At 39.1% G+C, this 21,830-nt stretch overlaps 1 protein-coding gene across 3 annotated transcripts in view; it reads left to right on the forward strand.

The window, feature by feature from the left end:
- The window catches only part of sud1 (Prolyl 3-hydroxylase sud1), a 58,427-nt gene that overhangs the window by 18,069 nt on the left and 18,528 nt on the right, over window positions 1-21,830 (forward strand). For all 3 annotated transcript variants that reach the window (XM_071665514.1, XM_071665513.1, XM_071665512.1), the window contains exons 4-5: window positions 18,753-18,909; window positions 21,033-21,149. In XM_071665514.1, coding sequence (XP_071521615.1) covers window positions 18,753-18,909; window positions 21,033-21,149 — 274 coding nt within the window. The remainder of the gene's footprint in view (window positions 1-18,752; window positions 18,910-21,032; window positions 21,150-21,830) is intronic.

The raw sequence follows: 21,830 nt of genomic DNA on the forward strand, positions 1-21,830 counted from the left end.
GGTTGTGTATTAGAATTGATAGATTTTTGCCACAATTGAGGTTAATTTACTGCGCATCCGTATTGGAGGAGCAATAGAGAATACAGAGTACACAAATGGTCCAGAGACTGGGCCTCAATGATTGAGATACATTATAGGTTACATAGTGATAGGGGAGAAAGAATACTTCCCACGTATTCCCTGCGTGTTGTAGAAGGCGACTAAACGGGAAGGAAGCGGGGGGCTGGAAATCCTCCCCTCTTGTTTTTTTTTTTTTTTTTTTTTCTCAAAGAAGGAACAGAGAAGGGGGCCAGATGAGGATATTCCCTCAAAGGCCCAGTCCTCTGTTCCTAATGCTACCTCGCTAACGCGGGAAATGGCGAATAGTATGAAAGAAAGAAAGAAGGGAGAAAAGTGTTAACATGGTTTAGGTAACACAATTGATGATTTAGCAAATTACTTGGTCACTTATCTTGAATGAGAAAAGAACTATTTACAATAAGCAAATTTACAAAACTTTTCAAGTATCCGAGATAGAACATTGTTGATGAAATGTTTGCACATATCTTGTAATGTTTGGTAAATATCATCTCTAAAATCACTGATTTTACAACAGTGAAGGATGTAATGTTCCAAGATGTAGGCATTACTTTGTTGGCAAAATTGTGGATAGGAGGTTGTGATTTTGGTGCATTACACAACAGCAATAAAAAATGAATGTGAGCAAATGAGACCTTTCTTCATTTGTTCCTGGTGCCACATCACTAATGTGTGAGACAGCAAACAAATATGAAATATATACATATGTATAACTTCCCACTTATTCCCTGCCTGTCGTAGAAGGCGACTAAAGGGTGCGGGGAGCTGGAAACCTTCCTCTTCTTGTACTTCAATCTCTAAAAGAGGAAACAGGAGTCAAGCAGGGAGTGCTCATCCTCCTTGAAGGCTCAGATTGGGGTTTCTAAATGTGTGTGGGTGTCACCAAGATGAGAAGAAAGGGGAGATAGGCGGTATGTTTGAGGTAAGAAACCTGAATGCCCTGGTTCTGAGTGAAACAAAGCTCAAGGATAAAAGGGGAAGAATGGTTTGGAAAAGTCCTAGGAGTAAAGTCAGGGGTTGGTGTGAGGGCAAGAGCTAAGGAAGGAGTAGCATTACTCCTAAAGCATGAGTTGTGGGAGTGTGTGATAGAGTGTAAGGAAGTAAATTCTAGATTGATGTGGGTAAAACTGAAAGTTGATGGAGAGAGATGGGTGATTGTTGATGCTTATGTGCATGGTCATGAGAAGAAAGATCTTGAGAGGCAAGTGTTTTAGGAGCAGTTGAGTGAGTGTGTCTGCAGTATTGGTGCATGAGAACTGGTATTAGTGATGGGTGATTTAAATGCAAAGGTGAGTAATGTGGCAGTTGAGGGTGTACATGGGGTATTCAGTGTTGTGAGTGGAAATGGTGAAGAGCTTGTGGATTTGTGTCCTGAAAAAGGACTGGTGATTGGGAATACCTGGGTTATAAAGATAGATGTACACAAGTATATGTATGTGAGTAGGAGAGATGGTCAAAGGGCATTATTAGATTATGTGTTAATTGATAGGCATGTAAAAGAAAGACTTTTGGATGTTGATGTGCTGAGAGGGGCAGCTGGTAGGTGGCAGGAGGTCAAGAGGAAGGTGCAAGTGTTGAAAGAGGGCAAATGATAGTTGGAGTGAAAGAGTATCATTAAACTTTAGGGAGAATAAAAAGATGTTTTGGAAGAAGATAAATAATGTGCATAATACGAGAGAACAAATGGTGACATTGGTGAAGGGGGCAACAAGGCAAGTAATAACAGGTCATGATGAAGTGAGGAGGAGGTGGAAAGAGTATTTTGAAGGTTTGTTGAAGGTGTTTGATGATAGAGTGGCAGATGTAGGGTATTTTGGTCGAGGTGGTGTGCAAAGTGAGAGAGTCAGGGAGAGTGATTCGGTAAAGAGAGAAAAGGTGGTGAAAGCCTTGCAGAAGATGGAATCTGACAAGGTGGCAGGGTTGGATGGCATTGCTGTTGAATTTATTAAGAAAGGGGGTGACTTTGTTGTTGATCAGTTGGTAAGGATATTCAGTGTGTGTATGGGTCATTAAGTGCCTGAGGTTTGGTGAAATGCATGTAAAGTGCCATTGTACAAAAGCAAAGGGGATAAAGGTGAGTGTTCAAACTACAGACGCGTAAGTTTGTTGAGTATTCCTAGAAAATTTTTTGGGAGTGTATTGATTGATAAGGGGAAGGCATGTGCAGAGCATCAGATTGGGGAGAAGCAGTGTGGTTTCGGAAGTGGTAGAGCATGTGTGTATCGGATGTTAGCTTTGAAGAATGTGTGGGAGAAATGCTTAGAGAAATGGATGGATTTGTGTCTCGCATTTATAAAGATTTTTCAGTCCCAACACCACCACAAAATTTCTGTCTCTCCTTTGCCGTTGTAGACAACACACTCGCCTTATCATTAAAGGGAAAGTAGGGGGTGCCATGTGATTAAAAAGGTTGCATAGAGGGGATTTGGCCTGGGTGACAAGATGTGTTTGACTAGTTTTTAGTATGTTATCGTTTCTTGATAATTCTTTTATAGTGGTTCGGTTGATAGTAGGATGTGCTATAAAGTTGCCAGGGGACAAATTAATGTTCTTAGTATTAGCAATGAAGACAGATTTAAGGACATTATGCGTAGCATAATCAGAAGAAGGGTACAATGTGACTGGGTTGTTAAGGTCTAAAGGATTATTGTTTTCATGATAGTGTTTCGCGATCATATTTTTGTGGTCATCCCTGTGTACTGAATGATGATGCTAATAGCATCTCTCAGTTACAATTTTGCCGGTCTGGCCGATGTATACATGCCTTACATTTGACAGCGTAAACGCTCCCAATTTTTGGATAATTTGGCCTACCTTTGATTAAGGTCTTACTGATAGTGTTATTGCACTGGAAGGCAACATTAAAAGCCCTTTTTTTTAGTACCTGTTGTGCTTTACCTGAGTTAGGAGATTAGGGCAATGATAAACATTTAGACCTCTCATCATTTTTCGCATTTTGTTTAATAGATACATAAAATTGTCTTCCTAGCTTTTTAGTAAGCCTAGTTCACAAACCACCTAGCATAGTACAACTGTCTAAAGATACGTCTCATATGACTTCATTCGTCTACCAGACTTATGGGATCATACTGCTGTAATGCTCTTAAAGATATAGACACAATTATATACATTCTTAAAGATATAGACACAACTATATACATTTTTACTAAAGAATCATGTACTGAAAAATGATGAATATATCTCTCAGAGTTGCTAGGCTTCCTGTAGATCTTTAGGGACAAATGATCAGATTCCTGTGTTATCAACATATCAGGAAATGGCAGTTTACATTTTACCTTCATTTTCCCATTCAGTCTTGAATTTGATGGTGGGGTGGATGTTATTTAGTTCATTAAAGAAAATATCACCATCTTGGGAAGATGGCCCTAAGGACCTCACATCATCAACATATCTAAACTAGATTTTTGGATAGTTATTAATTGATGTTAGAATTTCAGCCTCAAAGTATTCCATGAGTAAGTTACTAAGGATAGGACTAAGGGGATTTCCTATGGCAAGACCAAATTTCTGTTGATAGAAATTACCTCCATCATCTTGGAAAACATTATTGGAATCACAAAGCTAAGTCAGTGAAAGTTTTTTATTCACAGGGGCAAGGCAAGACTGAGATCAGGTAATATCCTCCTTAGGTATGTGATGGTTTCATCAATGGGGACTTTAGTGAAAGGGAATTCACATCAAAACTAATAAGTTTATGTTCAAGCAAATTGATGTTCCTAGCCTTGTTTACAAATCTAAGCTATTAGTAATATGCAGTGGAGAGATTTTTTCCTGGAGCAGTGCTCAGGTGTTTAGCTAACCATTTGGATAATTTGCTCAGGATGGTACATGAAGCATTAAACCATGCTCTTCTCAGAGAAGGTAAGGTGCTGATGATGGGGACTTCAGTTATGAGTAGATAGACTGACATGATTTGGGTTCTCATGGTGACAGGGAATTATAGAGACAAGTTCCTTGAGTGTGTACTGGAAAATTTCTTATTCCATCATGTTGGTGAACATGCTAGGATGGAAGGGACTAATTCACTCTAAATACTATATCATTTCACACAGACTAACATGGACATTGAAAATATAATAAATGATAAGTCATTTGAAAAAAAGTTATCATATAATGCTTAAGTTTAATCATGTGGTAAATAAGGAAGTTAAAAGAGCAGAGGTGAGACAGGACTTGAGGAGGAAATATAATTGTGGAAACAACAGAACTTGATTTCTCTAACAACATAGATTGGGAAATGGAGTTCAGTAGCCAGGAACCCATTAATCTCTTTTGTCTAAGAGTTCATTCTTTCATAGAAATCTTTAAGATTTTTTATGCATGACTTTCCTCTGGATCCATAATTGTTCAAACTTATGTATTTTCTCTTGTGCAAGTAATAATCCATTACCTATTATATTTTTCAGCCTCTTGTAATTAATACTTACCATGTATGCTATCCGTATTTTATTGCAATTTCCCAATCTCTTGTATTAAGAATAGGTCTGACATTAGCTTTCTTTCATTTCCGTGGTATTACACCCTCGTCCAGTGAGTTTTTTTAAAATATTTCGGTGGCCCATTAAGTGTTTCTGCCCACTCCTTGAATACACATGGAGTGACTTCATCTGGTTCATGTTCAATGTTTGAATCATTTTCATCAGTAGCCTACATGCACATTTTCTAACAATTCAATTTAAAAAATTTTTAAGTCCTCTTTCTGATCCCACCCCATAAATGTTGAGGTTTTAGTTTCCCCTCACTGTTAAAACACTGAAATTTATTGTTCAGTTTCTTGTGAATTTTTTCACTTATAGGAATTCATCCTTCTGAATGCATTAGCTTGATTATCTGCTCTATAACTTGACAGTTTCCCTTTTGCAAATTTATGGAACAGCTTTAGATTTTCACATGCCTTGTCCAGTGTTTTTTCTTTTTTTCCAGTTTCTTTACTCCCCATTGCTAACTTGCTGTACTCATTTCTCATTCTCTTATACCTTTCAAATGTTTTCTAGTTGTTGCAGTACCTTCATTCTTACATTCACTCCTATGTTCAATAGCTCTGTCACCTAGTATTAAACCATGTTTCTTTCTTATCTGAACTTCATACTGTACTCACTGACACTGTTAACCATGTACTAACCCCCATTACTGTAAGTTTCACAGAACCTTCCATAATACTGTTCTGTATTTTGGGTCTAGAATTCAATTTCCTCATTTATGTTCCTGAAACCAATTAGCTCTGTATGATTACTACAGCTGTATCTCATAATTAGGGATGGTGTCATGTGATTTTTTTGTCCTCATTAAACATATAGTCAAGTTGAAGTGCGTGATCACTTTTATAGAGAGGTGGGTCATATCTAATATTTTTTTTTTTTTTTTCCCGCTGTCTCCCTCGTTTGCGAGGTAGCGCAAGGAAACAGACGAAAGAAATGGCCCAACCCACCCCCATACACATGTATATACATACGTCCACACCCGCAAATATACATACCTACACAGCTTTCCATGGTTTACCCCAGACGCTTCACATGCCTTGATTCAATCCACTGACAGCACGTCAACCCCGGTATACCACATCGCTCCAATTCACTCTATTCCTTGCCCTCCTTTCACCCTCCTGCATGTTCAGGCCCCGATCACACAAAATCTTTTCACTCCATCTTTCCACCTCCAATTTGGTCTCCCTCTTCTCCTCGTTCCCTCCACCTCCGACACATATATTCTCTTGGTCAATCTTTCCTCACTCATTCTCTCCATGTGCCCGAACCATTTCAAAACACCCTCTTCTGCTCTCTCAACCACGCTCTTTTTATTTCCACACATCTCTCTTACCATTACGTTACTTACTCGATCAAACCACCTCACACCACACATTGTCCTCAAACATCTCATTTCCAGCACATCCATCCTCCTGCGCACAACTCTATCCATAGCCCACGCCTCGCAACCATACAACATTGTTGGAACCACTATTCCTTCAAACATACCCATTTTTGCTTTCCGAGATAATGTTCTTGACTTCCACACATTCTTCAAGGCTCCCAGAATTTTCGCCCCCTCCCCCACCCTATGATCCACTTCCGCTTCCATGGTTCCATCCGCTGCCAGATCCACTCCCAGATATCTAAAACACTTCACTTCCTCCAGTTTTTCTCCATTCAAACTCACCTCCCAATTGACTTGACCCTCAACCCTACTGTACCTAATAACCTTGCTCTTATTCACATTTACTCTTAACTTTCTTCTTTCACACACTTTACCAAACTCAGTCACCAGCTTCTGCAGTTTCTCACATGAATCAGCCACCAGCGCTGTATCATCAGCGAACAACAACTGACTCACTTCCCAAGCTCTCTCATCCCCAACAGACTTCATACTTGCCCCTCTTTCCAAAACTCTTGCATTCACCTCCCTAACAACCCCATCCATAAACAATGTTACATGTAAAGATCATATCTGATTTTTAAGGGTGGCTCAGCCACTCTGACTTTTTAAACTCAATGAGATGTTGATGCAAGAAATTTTCCCTTACACATTCCAAGAATTTGCATCACCATCTGAATCCAAGTATTGTCAATAATTTACTTTGTAGTTAAAATCTCCATGATTAAAATTGATTATATCAGAGATGTGCATGTTTTGCTGCCTTGTGCATGTTATTCATGCCTTCATTAGTTTCATTAAGTATTTGTTTTGGTTCTTTGAACTTCATTGGAGAAGTATGAATAACAATGAAGAATTATGAATTATCAACACTATTAATATTCCCATTTTATAATATTTAAATGAAACATCTGCCAGTATTTCTTGAAACTCGTAAGCTGCTGATTACTTTGAGGGCTGGTTCTTTTCCGTTGTTTTCTCTTACCTTCCCTAATTTTATGTATTCCTCTTGAACAATTTAATCAGATTTTATATGTTTTGTAAGTTTCATCTTCACATCTCCAATAACTGGTCTACTTTCCCCTTCTGGTCTTTAAACTCGAGCTCTTTTTAAATCATTACTAATCCATCAGCATTTGTATACTGTAAAAGCATTGTTATTTGGTATTTAACATACTAGAAAGCTCCTTTACCTGAGCTTTCCAATATCTCATATTACAAATTCATATTCTGCAAGCCATTGTTGGGCACCGATTACTAAAATGTTAACTTTGATAATGATAGTCCAATAATCCCAATTTTTAGGTATGATATTAATATTAATAATCTGATATTTTTAATACCTAGTTATCAGAAGTTAACAATAATCTGATAACAATAACTTTTTGATAAAGATTTTTAAAAGACAAGGGAAAAAAGCTTCAAAGCCCATAGAAAATGCTTATTTATGCTAAATCCAAGAGTAAGTAAGCATTTTCTGCAAGTTTTACAACTTTTTTGCTTCATATTTTTTTAATTTTATTAGAAATTGTACTGTTTTGAAGCCATTGTAACCGAACCAATACTGTGAACTTAAATTCAGTTTACCAGATGATTATTACGGCAGGAACTGAAAGGTCAGCTTGAAATTTAAGTACATCTATTAGATTATCAAGCATATGTTCCAGTGCAATATTTTTATACAAACTCAGAATTAGCAATTAGTCAACTCAGAGTGTAAAAAAAGAAGTGATTACTAATTAATAACAACTTAAGATGATATGATCATCACATTATGACAATGAGTCTTTTTAGAGTCTATGAGTCACATGCACACAGTATGTGCTGGTCACTCTTCAGGAAGACCAACTTCTCAAAGTTAGGCCCCACTGACAGTCTTGATCTCTTGGGCCTCAGGATGTCCTTGCCAAGAGAGAAAAGCTGTTCCTTCTGCAGCTGAGGACGGAATGGGCATGTTGTACTTCAGGAAGAGGTTGGTGAAGATCTCTCACATGAAGACAGGTTTAGCCATGCCCTCCTTCCCATCAGTGTCTAGCCAGGTATTGACAAGTTTTTTGGCCTTCTGCTTGACACTGGTACTTGAGCCAGTGGCCCTCCACCCAGCAAAAGGTCATCAGGCATGTACAGCATTGACTGCATGCTACTGTCACCAGAGCAGTTGGTGCTGTTGCCGTTCTGGTCGTTCACTGCTCTCTTGACCTCATCGTCCATGGTGTCCTTGACAGAGATCTTTAGGTTACTGTCGAACCTGTGCAGCCAGTGGAGCCAGAACTTTGGAGGGAAGGCAGCTGCCAGTTGAAAGTCCCAGTCATTCAGGTAGTGGTTGAACCAGGTGGTGACCGCTGCTACCAAGGCATCAACTAGTGGTTTGCAGACAGCCATGCTGTTCCTCATGTTCCTGAGCTTCATGAGGGTGATGACCACGGTAGGAAGGAGGGTTCCAAAGTAGGCATTCTTCTTCTCCTGGATGTTGCCAAGGGCAATAGCCTCATGGGACATGACTTTGGCCCCCTCCTTCAGGAAAGCTATGTCCTGATCATTGAAGGCTGAGAGGTTCTCCATGTTGAGCTCAGCCTTCTTGGTGGCCAGGATGTTGTTGAAGATGACAGTTGAGTTGTATAAGGCATACCACCTTGTCTTGCCAGGGAACACCAGCCTCCTGCATAGTGCCTTCTTGATGGCATTGCCTATGTGAGGGCTCCTCCCCTGGGCATTGAAAGGTGCCTGATCCTTACTTTGGGCCTTCTTGTTAAGGGTGTTGAAGGCAGCGACGGCAGACCCAGTCTGCTTGTGGAGGCCCTTGCTAAGTCCATGGATGCCACCAGATTGAAGGTGTGAGCTGCACACCTCATGTGGACTGGTTGACCAGGGTGCTCGTGTTCCTCACAAAGGAATGTACCGAGGGTTTCAGTGGTGATGGCATCATCACCCTCAGCCATGCCATCCTCGTTGTCTGAGTCGGCCTTTAGCAGTCAGTCAACTTCACTGAGGTCAGGGAACAGGTCCACCTTGCCACCATACTGGATGAAAGCCTTCATGAAGTTTGACCCGTTGTCAGTGGTTTTCCTGACTACCTTGTTCTGAAAGTTGAAGCGCTCTTCGACTTGAACCATGGCCTCCATTAAGACATCATAAGTGTGGCAACCAGTCAGACTGATACAGGTAGGGACAGCATGCTTCCTGGGCCTGGTGATTGGGTCAATCCAGCGTGCTGTCATGCTGAGGAAAGATTTGAAATAAAGATTAAGTGATTATTGATTAATACTTTGTATAATACTGATTAAAGGATTATTGAATAATACACTGATTAAGTTTGAGGCATTTTAAAATGGAAGTTAAGTTTGATTTATGCAAATTATTGTAAAAAGTTACATAAATGTACTACATTATTGAATTATGATTTGTACTGATTAGTAGTTAAGCAATTATCAAATTTTGTTTTTCTACATTTTGAACTTAAGTTCAATTTATATAAATTTTTATAACATAAAACGGTAATATTCACTATATCATAATTATTCATTCTGCTAACTACATTAGATGTACTAGATAGTACACTGAATATTTATAGATTAAGTGCCTGAGACAAAGGTAATCTTGATGTTGAGAACTTCGTCTTGGTATTCCATGGATCATGATCCATTATAGTCTTGTACTGTTGTAAGTTGGCTTGTAGAGACTAGCCCATAAAAGAGAAGTTAGAGAACTGAACACTGTCAAGTTGACAATGATACTGAACAGTTTTACCAGATACTGCCAATATAGCCAAATCCACAGTGTGTGACAGGGTTGCTAGGTCTGTCCTTTTTTAGGTCTGGTTGTCCTATTTATTTGGAGAAAAATTTAACAGCTTATATACCCTTCTTAAAGTATTTTATTTAGCTATAGATATAATAATTACAAAGTTCATGAATCTTAATAGACTCTTTCCCAGCCAGATAATTATTTTGGATAATTATTATGGAGGGAACTGAAAGGTAAGTTTGAAATATAAGTACATTTATTAAATTATTAAGCATACTGTTGTCCTATTTATTTTGGGAAAAAGATAATAGCGTATATCTGTCTTTCTTAAAGTACTCTATTTAGCTATAAGCACAATAATTACAAAGTTCATGAATCTTAAGATTTCTTTCCCTGCCAGATAATTGGCAACTGTCAACCAATAAGATCCATGGACATGTCCACTTTTGCTTGTCACCTTGTGCTGTATCTGTTTGGTTTGGGAACAGTATGGGGGGGGGGGGGGGGGGACTGGGTTGTCAGAACTGAGGTCCAGGAGGGAGTTTGTAATGGTGTGTTTGGTGGCTGAGCTATTACTAATATAAAATGTAAGGTGAAGATTAATCTTTTTGATATTTGTTTGTATTATATACAAACCATGTAATTTTCACCAGTATGCAGAAAGGATAAAAATTAATCATTGCATGATTATGTTGGACATACTAAACACATAAACGATATATCTAAGATATTGAGATATGTATTTTATATAACATGTGATATATTTTCATATATACATGTAAATGACAACAAATAGAATGACCATCAAAATATATCAATTAAATAACCATTTATAGTTTAAACTTTTCTATTACAAGAAATAAAATTAACAACAAAGAATAACAATTATACCGAAGACCCTAAAAAGAAAGTGTAAAACGATACAAATTTTATCGGACAAAAAATTCACCAACGTTATAGGACTAAAAACTCAAGTTATCAGAAGTTAACTGGTTCGATAATGATTATAGAAGTTAACTTCCGATGATAGTTCCATAAAAATCACCTTCGATGATTATCTGTTATTGGATCCTGGCTTTAGTGCCCATATTGGCTACAAACTAGTATCAGTGCTAAATTACCCAGCATATTCTGGTCTGTTTTCAATGCCTGTTGAATACATTGAATCTGAAAGCAGTTCCGAAGTGAAAGATTAGCAAAACCTGAATTAGAGCACCTAGGTGTCATGCTTTATAAATGGTTCATAGTGAAATTAGATAAAGGGGTTTTAGCTTTAGGTCTGCTGTTGGTTGACCTTTACAGTTTATGTTTTTCCTTTTATACTGTTTGTTTAAATCTGTTACTGTAGAAGATACTTTAAGACATATAGTTCTTAAGAACATTTATAGTGTCAAAAATTTTTCCAGTGTCTGGAGGAAATGCTCTTGCAAATAGCATATTCTTATATCCAGCACTTCTTTGGTGTGGCAAGTCAGATAATAAAGTTTGTGTATATTAAGTTCAGTTCTTCTTTGTTACTAATTACTATATCTGTCCTCTTTATGCAAATAGATGAGCTGATCTCTCTAGTGTGTATAGATATCCCCATTTTTGGTCTCCTGGATGCTTTCCTAATTTCTTTCTGACTTCTCTTTTCATCTGTTTCATATGAGGAACACTGTTGAAGGCTTCATTGTACTTAAGTTTTTTAGCCCACTTTAGCACTAAATGCTTAGTGCCATCCATTTTGAATATAATCTTTACAGTACCCTTTCATTGTGACTATGTACCTTGAGTAGATTTTGTTTCTTTGATTTCTGAAACCGTATCTGCCTTGTCTGTAGCCCCTAGTAATTCTCTTATGTGAATTTTGCTCTTTCCAATGCTTTCTTCTTTTCTTGGAATACAATCTTATCCCAGCCCAAAAGTCTGATTCTGGTTTAGCCCAGGTGTCATCTTGGCTCTATAGTAGATATTCATCCACTCTAGTGTGTTTGATTCTGCATATTCTTCTTCTTGTATTGATTTTGAATATTCTGCACCTTACTGGACTTGCCATCATAGATTCCTTAAATTTCCTTAAAAGTTTATTCAGAATACTTTGGAGCATCAACCATGTTACATAGACATCTGATATGTTTGATGCCATTTTAGCGCTAATCAAGTTACATTGTCATCTGATTTGAAAAAAATTTCAAAAAGTGGCTTTTCAAGTAATTGATGCCAGTCTTACACTGTTCCCTTCATGAGAATGGTGTCTAACTAGTAATGTGGGAAGTAATCACAATATGATGTGTGATTACACTGCTTATAAAAGTTGTTTAAACTACATGCTTGCCATTTACCTTTTATTCATCAAAAGATATAATACTTTTTTACATTGATTTTTATTGTTCCCTTCAGAGATGTCGTACCTAATTTATAAGCTGATAATGTGGCAAGCGATCACATGAATACATGATTATTGCTAATGATTACTTTTGTCAGTTATTTGACACCATTTATTGTCTTGAACCCGTCAAAATGTATAATACTTTTTGGTTTTACATTGATTTTCAGTTAAATTAAGAATAAATTAAGAAATATCAGACAAAACTCCTTAACTAATAGCAAAGGAATTTTTTTTTTTTCTCGGTCTCCCGCGTTTGCGAGGTAGCGCAAGGAAACAGACGAAAGAAATGGCCCAACCCACCCCCATACACATGTATATACATGCGTCCACACACGCAAATATACATACCTACACAGCTTTCCATGGTTTACCCCAGACGCTTCACATGCCCTGATTCAATCCACTGACAGCACGTCAACCCCTGTATACCACATCGATCCAATTCACTCTATTCCTTGCCCTCCTTTCACCCTCCTGCATGTTCAGGCCCCGATCACACAAAATCTTTTTCACTCCATCTTTCCACCTCCAATTTGGTCTCCCACTTCTCATTCCCTCCACCTCCGACACATATATCATCTTGGTCAATCTTTCCTCACTCATTCTCTCCATGTGCCCAAACCATTTCAAAACACCCTCTTCTGCTCTCTCAACCACGCTCTTTTTATTTCCACACATCTCTCTTACCCTTACATTACTTACTCGATCAAACCACCTCACACCACACATTGTCCTCAAACATCTCATTTCCAGCACATCCATCCTTCTGCGCACAACTCTATCCATAGCCCACGCCTTGCAACCATACAACATTGTTGGAACCACTATTCCTTCAAACATACCCATTTTTGCTTTCCGAGATAATGTTCTCGACTTCCACACATTCTTCAAGGCTCCCAGAATTTTCGCCCCCTCCCCCACCCTATGATCCACTTCCGCTTCCATGGTTCCATCCGCTGCCAGATCCACTCCCAGATATCTAAAACACTTTACTTCCTCCAGTTTTTCTCCATTCAAACTTACCTCCCAATTGACTTGACCCTCAACCCTACTGTACCTAATAACCTTGCTCTTATTCACATTTACTCTTAACTTTCTTCTTTCACACACTTTACCAACCTCAGTCACCAGCTTCTGCAGTTTCTCACATGAATCAGCCACCAGCGCTGTATCATCAGTGAACAACAACTGACTCACTTCCCAAGCTCTCTCATCCCCAACAGACTTCATACTTGCCCCTCTTTCCAAAACTCTTGCATTTACCTCCCTAACAACCCCATCCGTAAACAAATTAAACAACCATGGAGACATCACACACCCCTACCGCAAACCTACATTCACTGAGAACCAATCACTTTCCTCTCTTCCTACATGTACACATGCCTTACATCCTCGATAAAAACTTTTCACTGCTTCTAACAACTTGCCTCCCACACCATATATTCTTAATACCTTCCACAGAGCATCTCTATCAACTCTATCATATGCCTTCTCCAGATCCATAAATGCTACATACAAATCCATTTGCTTTTCTAAGTATTTCTCACATACATTCTTCAAAGCAAACACCTGATCCACACATCCTCTACCACTTTTGAAACCACACTGCTCTTCCCCAATCTGATGCTCTGTACATGCCTTCACCCTCTCAATCAATACCCTCCCATATAATTTACCAGGAATACTCAACAAACTTATACCTCTGTAATTTAAGCACTCACTCTTATCCCCTTTGCCTTTGTACAATGGCACTATGCACGCATTCCGCCAATCCTCAGGCACCTCACCATGAGTCATTTATATTTATTTATTATACTTTGTCGCTGTCTCCCGCGTTTGCGAGGTAGCGCAAGGAAACAGACGAAAGAAATGGCCCAACCCCCCCCCCCATACACATGTATATACATACGTCCACACACGCAAATATACATACCTACACAGCTTTCCATGGTTTACCCCAGACGCTTCACCTGCCTTGATTCAATCCACTGACAGCACGTCAACCCCGGTATACCACATCGCTCCAATTCACTCTATTCCTTGCCCTCCTTTCACCCTCCTGCATGTTCAGGCCCCGATCACACAAAATCTTTTTCACTCCATCTTTCCACCTCCAATTTGGTCTCCCTCTTCTCCTCGTTCCCTCCACCTCCGACACATATATCCTCTTGGTCAATCTTTCCTCACTCATCCTCTCCATGTGCCCAGACCACTTCAAAACACCCTCTTCTGCTCTCTCAACCACGCTCTTTTTATTTCCACACATCTCTCTTACCCTTACGTTACTCACTCGATCAAACCACCTCACACCACACATTGTCCTCAAACATCTCATTTCCAGCACATCCATCCTCCTGCACACAACTCTATCCATAGCCCACGCCTCGCAACCATACAACATTGTTGGAACCACTATTCCTTCAAACATACCCATTTTTGCTTTCCGAGATAATGTTCTCGACTTCCACACATTCTTCAAGGCCCCCAGAATTTTCGCCCCCTCCCCCACCCTATGATCCACTTCCGCTTCCATGGTTCCATCCGCTGCCAGATCCACTCCCAGATATCTAAAACACTTCACTTCCTCCAGTTTTTCTCCATTCAAACTCACCTCCCAATTGACTTGACCCTCAACCCTACTGTACCTAATAACCTTGCTCTTATTCACATTTACTCTTAACTTTCTTCTTTCGCACACTTTACCAAACTCAGTCACCAGCTTCTGCAGTTTCTCACATGAATCAGCCACCAGCGCTGTATCATCAGCGAACAACAACTGACTCACTTCCCAAGCTCTCTCATCCCCAACAGACTTCATACTTGCCCCTCTTTCCAAAACTCTTGCATTCACCTCCCTAACAACCCCATCCATAAACAAATTAAACAACCATGGAGACATCACACACCCCTGCCGCAAACCTACATTCACTGAGAACCAATCACTTTCCTCTCTTCCTACACGTACACATGCCTTACATCCTCGATAAAAACTTTTCACTGCTTCTAACAACTTTCCTCCCACACCATATATTCTTAATACCTTCCACAGAGCATCTCTATCAACTCTATCATATGCCTTCTCCAGATCCATAAATGCTACATACAAATCCATTTGCTTTTCTAAGTATTTCTCACATACATTCTTCAAAGCAAACACCTGATCCACACATCCTCTACCACTTCTGAAACCACACTGCTCTTCCCCAATCTGATGCTCTGTACATGCCTTCACCCTCTCAATCAATACCCTCCCATATAATTTACCAGGAATACTCAACAAACTTATACCTCTGTAATTTGAGCACTCACTCGTATCCCATGAGTCATACATACATTAAATAACCTTACCAACCAGTCAATAATACAGTCACCCCTTTTTTAATAAATTCCACTGCAATACCATCCAAACCTGCTGCCTTGCCGGCTTTCATCTTCCGCAAAGCTTTTACTACCTCTTCTCTGTTTACCAAATCATTTTCCCTAACCCTCTCACTTTGCACACCACCTCGACCAAAACACCCTATATCTGCCACTCTATCATCAAACACATTCAACAAACCTTCAAAATACTCACTCCATCTCCTTCTCACATCACCACTACTTGTTATCACCTCCCCATTTGCGCCCTTCACTGAAGTTCCCATTTGCTCCCTTGTCTTACGCACTTTATTTACCTCCTTCCAGAACATCTTTTTATTCTCCCTAAAAAATTATATTTATATATATAAAGGAAATTATATTTATATATATATATATATTTTGCTTTGTCACTGTCTCCCGCATTTGCGAGGTAGCGCAAGGAAACAGATGAAAGAAATGGCCCAACCCACCTCCATACACATGTATATACATACATGTCCACACACGCAAATATACATACCTATACATCTCAATGTACACATATAAATACACACTCAGACATATACATATATACCCATGTACATAATTCATACTGTCTGCCTTTATTTATTCCCATTGCCACCTTGCCACACATGGAATAACATCCCCCTCCCCCCTCATGTGTGCGAGGTAGCGCTAGGAAAAGACAACAAATGCCCCATTCGTTCACACTCAGTCTCTAGCTGTCATGCAATAATGCCCAAAACCACAGCTCCCTTTCCACATCCAGGCCCCACAGAGCTTTCCATGGTTTACCCCAGACGCTTCACATGCCCTGGTTCAATCCATTGACAGCACGTCGACCCCGGTATACCACATCAATCCAATTCACTCTATTCCATGCCCTGCCTTTCACCCTCCTGCATGTTCAGTCCCCGATCACTCAAAATCTTTTTCGCTCCATCTTTCCACCTCCAATTTGGTCTCCCACTTCTCCTCGTTCCCTCCACCTCCGACACATATATCCATGTGCCCAAACCATTTCAAAACACCCTCTTCTGCTCTCTCAACCACGCTCTTTTTATTTCCACACATCTCTCTTACCCTTACATTACTTACTTGATCAAACCACCTCACACCACATATTGTCCTCAAACATCTCATTTCCAGCACATCCACCCTCCTGCATACAACTCTATCCATAGCCCACGCCTCGCAACCATACAGCATTGTTGGAACCACTATTCCTTCAAACATACCCATTTTTGCTTCCCGAGACAATGTTCTCGACTTCCAAACATTTTTCAAGGCTACCAGGATTTTCGCCCCCTCCCCCACCCTATGATTCACTTCCACTTCCATGGTTCCATCCGCTGCCAGATCCACTCCCAGATATCTAAAACACTTTACTTCCTCCAGTTTTGCTCCATTCAAACTTACATCCCAATTGACTTGACCCTCAACCCTACTGTACCTAATAACCTTGCTCTTATTCACATTTACTCTTAACTTTCTTCTTTCACACACTTTACCAAACTCAGTCACCAGCTTCTGCAGTTTCTCACATGAATCAGCCACCAGCGCTGTATCATCAGCAAACAACAAAGGAAATGATCACAATATAAGTGCATAGTTTTTGCTCTTAATTACACTACTTATAATTGTTTGTGAACCCATTTATTATCTAATAGTTATCAAAGTATATAGTACTTTTTTATTTTACAATTATTTTAACACCTTTTCACTCAGAAATGTCTTACCTAACTCATCAATTCAAAAGTGTTGTTATTGCAACAAAAGTTTCGAAGATATCAAAAGTGAAGAACTGATGTCTGGCTTAGTTGAACCTCATCCACCATGCTTGAAAGTGTTACTAGAATACTTATTCATTTCTGTAGCTTAACATATTAGATTTCTGTATATTTCTGTATTATTTGTCTTTTCCTCCACTCCAGAATTATTGCCTTCAATGTATTTAGATTATTTCTATCCTTTTTCATGACAAAAATAAAGTTAGGAAGTAACATTGTAGTATTTTATTAGGATGCATTACTGGGGTATTTGTATCAGGGATTTAATGTTTATGTTTCTATACCTATGTGATGTATGTCGAAATTGTTGAATCAGAGTAAACCTCAAGCTATTCTCTCAGTGTAGCTGGGAGTTTTTGAAGGTCCATGATCTTTTACAGTCTCTTGGTTTTGCAGGGAGTGTGCCTCCTCAACTTATAAAAAATTCATTCTTTACAGCTTTGGGATCAAGATTTAGTCAAATTTATGCTATGTTTACTTGAATTTGAAAATTAACTTCTATGGGTTAAGATTAATCCAAACCTAAAGTTTCTTGTAAAATTTAAACATGGGACTTAGAAATGAACATATTTTGATGCATTTCTCATTTATAATATTCCTTGTTTCTTGAAAGATATCTATATATTGCTGTAAGATTTCATTGAACATTTGATTGTTGATATAGACTCATTTAAGCCTTTATCAACAAGGAACATTTTATGTTGGTAAAGAAGCTGGTTCGATAAAGTTAGCAGAAAAGGTCTATGGCATTTGACAAACACTTCTGACAGATGATATCTTAGATCTGATAGACTTCCCTGCTATTTTTTTTAGATATACTGACCTTAGAAGAGGATGTTTAAGATCAGATGCCAAACTATTGCCAAGGGTAAGGTTTTTCATAAGGTCCCACCTTCTTCATTTGGGTATGTCCTCTGATGCTTATGGAGCTCTGTCATGAAATGAGAACTATATGTTGTGGAATAAGTAACACCATATGTCAACCAGAGGCAGGGTCCTGTGATCATTCATTTATTTTCACATTTCTCTCATTTCCTCTGTCCTTTTTGAAAAAAATGATTCTTCAGTCCCTTAAATAATGGGTCAAAGGCACAGATTCATGTTGGTAGTGATTAGTATGGAGTGATGGCTGGGAGGCACCACCAGCACCTTTCCAGTGTGATTGTTGGATCCCTCCGAGTGAGTATTAGCTAACTAATAGATGTTATGGTAGTTGAAGAAGGTGAAATCCTGGTAGATGCATCCTGTTCAGATCAGAATGGTGATGTGACTCCCACGAGCAAGTGCCCTCTCGTCTTCATAGAACAATGCCTCAAGCAGAGAAATGGTTTATTTCATACAACAAAACTTACATTTATGTGTTATCTTGAAAATGCAATTAGCTCATTGGATTAGTGTAAAAAAAATTATTTTTCTTTTAAATGATCATAGAATATCTTTGACTTGTAAGTAGTTTTATTGCAGAGGGATTTTTTTATTTGATATATGGTGATTGATATATGAAATATTTTTTCTTACAGTTTCGGCAAACCTCAGATTTAAAGAACATCACCACCCCACACATTGCGGGACTTAGAAGATTTTTGTATGGTGACTTTAGAAAGTGGTTGATGGATATAACAGGAATACCTTTGAATGATACTGTTGATATGGGCTCATCCAGATATGAATATACAGGTTTGGAATTATTTTATGAACTACAGTTATTGCTTCCTACCAAAATTTCCTATTTTCCATTAACCCTAAAACACTGTTCCTTCAAACACATCCATTTTTGCTCTCTGAGATAATGCTCTCTCCTTCCACACGTTCTTCATTTCTCCTAGAACCTTCACCCCCTCCCCCACCCTGTGACTCACTTCTGCTTCCATGGTTCCATTCACTGCTAAGTCTATATCTAATATCTAATATCTAAAGCATTTCACTTCCAATTTTCCTCCATTCAAACTTTCATCTCAGTTAACTTGTCCCTACTAAGAGGAGCCAAAGTGTGGGCACCTGCATATGATATTTTTTAATTTGGTAAAAGCAAAGCATTTAGTAAAAGAGAGATATAGAAGATAGGTAAATGAGGATTATGCTATTGATTTCTGCCCAGGCAGAGCTGGTTGCTTTGGCAAGTGCATAATGATGTTTCTTGTTTTCTTTCATGTATTCATCTTTTTCTCATGGTTTGTTTATTCTTATATTCTCATCCTTAAGTAGGTGCACAAATTGTTTATCTTAATGAGATTGTTCAGTCAGAAAAGTATACATTACCATGTTCTCAGTTACATTTTATACCCATTCCTTCACCAGGGTTTGTAACCTCTCGAAATTTCCTGTACGTGTAGGAAGAGAGGAAAGTGATTGGTTCTCAGTGAATGTAGGTTTGCGGCAGGGGTGTGTGATGTCTCCATGGTTGTTTAATTTGTTTATGGATGGGGTTGTTAGGGAGGTGAATGCAAGAGTTTTGGAAAGAGTCTGTTGGGATGAGAGAGCTTGGGAAGTGAGTCAGTTGTTGTTCGCTGATGATACAGTGCTGTTGGCTGATTCATGTGAGAAACTGCAGAAGCTGGTGACTGAGTTTGGTAAAGTGTGTGAAAGAAGAAAGTTAAGAGTGAATGTGAATAAGAGCAAGGTTATTAGGCACAGTAGGGTTGAGGGTCAAGTCAATTGGGAGGTAAGTTTGAATGGAGAAAAACTGGAGGAAGTAAAGTGTTGTAGATATCTGGGAGTGGATCTGGCCGCGGATGGAACCATGGAAGCGGAAGTGGATCATAGGGTGGGGGAGGGGGCGAAAATCCTGGGAGCCTTGAAGAATGTGTGGAAGTCGAGAACATTATCTCGGAAATCAAAAATGGGTATGTTTGAAGGAATAGTGGTTCCAACAATGTTGTATGGTTGCGAGGCGTGGGCTATGGATAGAGTTGTGCGCAGGAGGATGGATGTGCTGGAAATGAGATGTTTGAGGACAATGTGTGGTGTGAGGTGGTTTGATCGAGTGAGTAACGTAAGGGTAAGAGAGATGTGTGGAAATAAAAAGAGCGTGGTTGAGAGAGCAGAAGAGGGTGTTTTGAAATGGTTTGGGCACATGGAAAGAATGAGTGAGGAAAGATTGACCAAGAGGATATATGTGTCGGAGGTGGAGGGAACGAGGAGAAGTGGGAGACCAAATTGGAGGTGGAAAGATGGAGTGAAAAAGATTTTGTGTGATCGGGGCCTGAACATGCAGGAGGGTGAAAGGAGGGCAAGGAATAGAGTGAATTGGATTGATGTGGTATACCGGGGTTGACGTGCTGTCAGTGGATTGAATCAGGGCATGTGAAGCGTCTGGGGTAAACCATGGAAAGCTGTGAAGGTATGTATATTTGCGTGTGTGGACGTATGTATATACATGTGTATGGGGGTGGGTTGGGCCATTTCTTTCATCTGTTTCCTTGCGCTACCTCGCAAACGCGGGAGACAGCGACAAAGCAAAAAAAAAAAAAAATCTCTTTCTATCATGTACCTTAGCTTCAAGTCCCCTTCAGCACTTTTTGATAACTCAGCAAGCCATCATTGTTAACTTTCATAAAACTCAGTACTACGACAGCTGTTTTCTGTTCTGAACAATACTGTATTGTAAACATAACTTTTCCTTTGTTTCATCTGATGTTATCTTTAAAGTGATCATTAGGTCCAGTGGTATTTTTAGCATTTGCTCAGTTCTCTATAAAGAGTTTATATTGTTTCTTTGCTTTGTTTGCACCATACACTCTTGACACATTCCATTATCCATCCTTGTTAACTCATATTTTGAATTCATTCTTTCATTTTAGATGTGCTTTTGTGTCATGATGATGAATTAGAAGGGAGGCGAATTGCCTACATACTGTATTTGGTGCCACCGTGGGAGAAGGCGGATGGTGGATCACTCGATCTCTTCAGCACTGATGGTTTGTGACTGTTTACAAGTTGAGTAGAAATGGATGGACGCATTTAAGAGAACCAGTTAGATTTTGAATTATTTCAGATGAGGATACCAAATGAATTGTCTGGGATTAAATGCTAGGAAAGCATTTTTTGCATGGTGTCAATGTGAAAGGAGAATAGTCTCACACTGAATGAAATAGCTTACTATTTACAATGAAAAAGTAAGAACTCATTTTAGTGCGAGGTTTTGTTTCAGAATGCATGAACAGCACCATTTTATAAAGTCAAGGGGGACAAAGGTGAGTGTTCAAACTACTGAAGTGTAAGTTTGTTGAATGTGTTGGTATATTGTATGGGAGAGTGGTAATTGAGAGGGTGAAAGCATGTATGGAGCATCAAACTGGTGAGGAATAATGTGTTTTCATGAGTGGTAGAGGATGTGTGGATTGGGTGTTTGCTTTAAAGGATGTGTATGTGAAATACTTTGAGAAGCAAAAGGAATCGTATTTAGCATTTATGGGTCTAGAGAAAGCATATGATAGAGAGAGTTGATAGAGATGCCATGTGGAAGGTGTTATGAATATATGGTGGGGGGAAAAGCTACTAGAACAAGTGAGAAGTTTTTATCAACAGTGTAAGGCATATGTATGAGTGAGAAGAGAGCCATATTCCTTTTATACCCGTGTCAAAAGCATCCATTAGGT

This window comes from Panulirus ornatus, chromosome 10 (assembly GCF_036320965.1).
Source record: "Panulirus ornatus isolate Po-2019 chromosome 10, ASM3632096v1, whole genome shotgun sequence".
Lineage (NCBI taxonomy): Eukaryota > Metazoa > Arthropoda > Malacostraca > Decapoda > Palinuridae > Panulirus > Panulirus ornatus.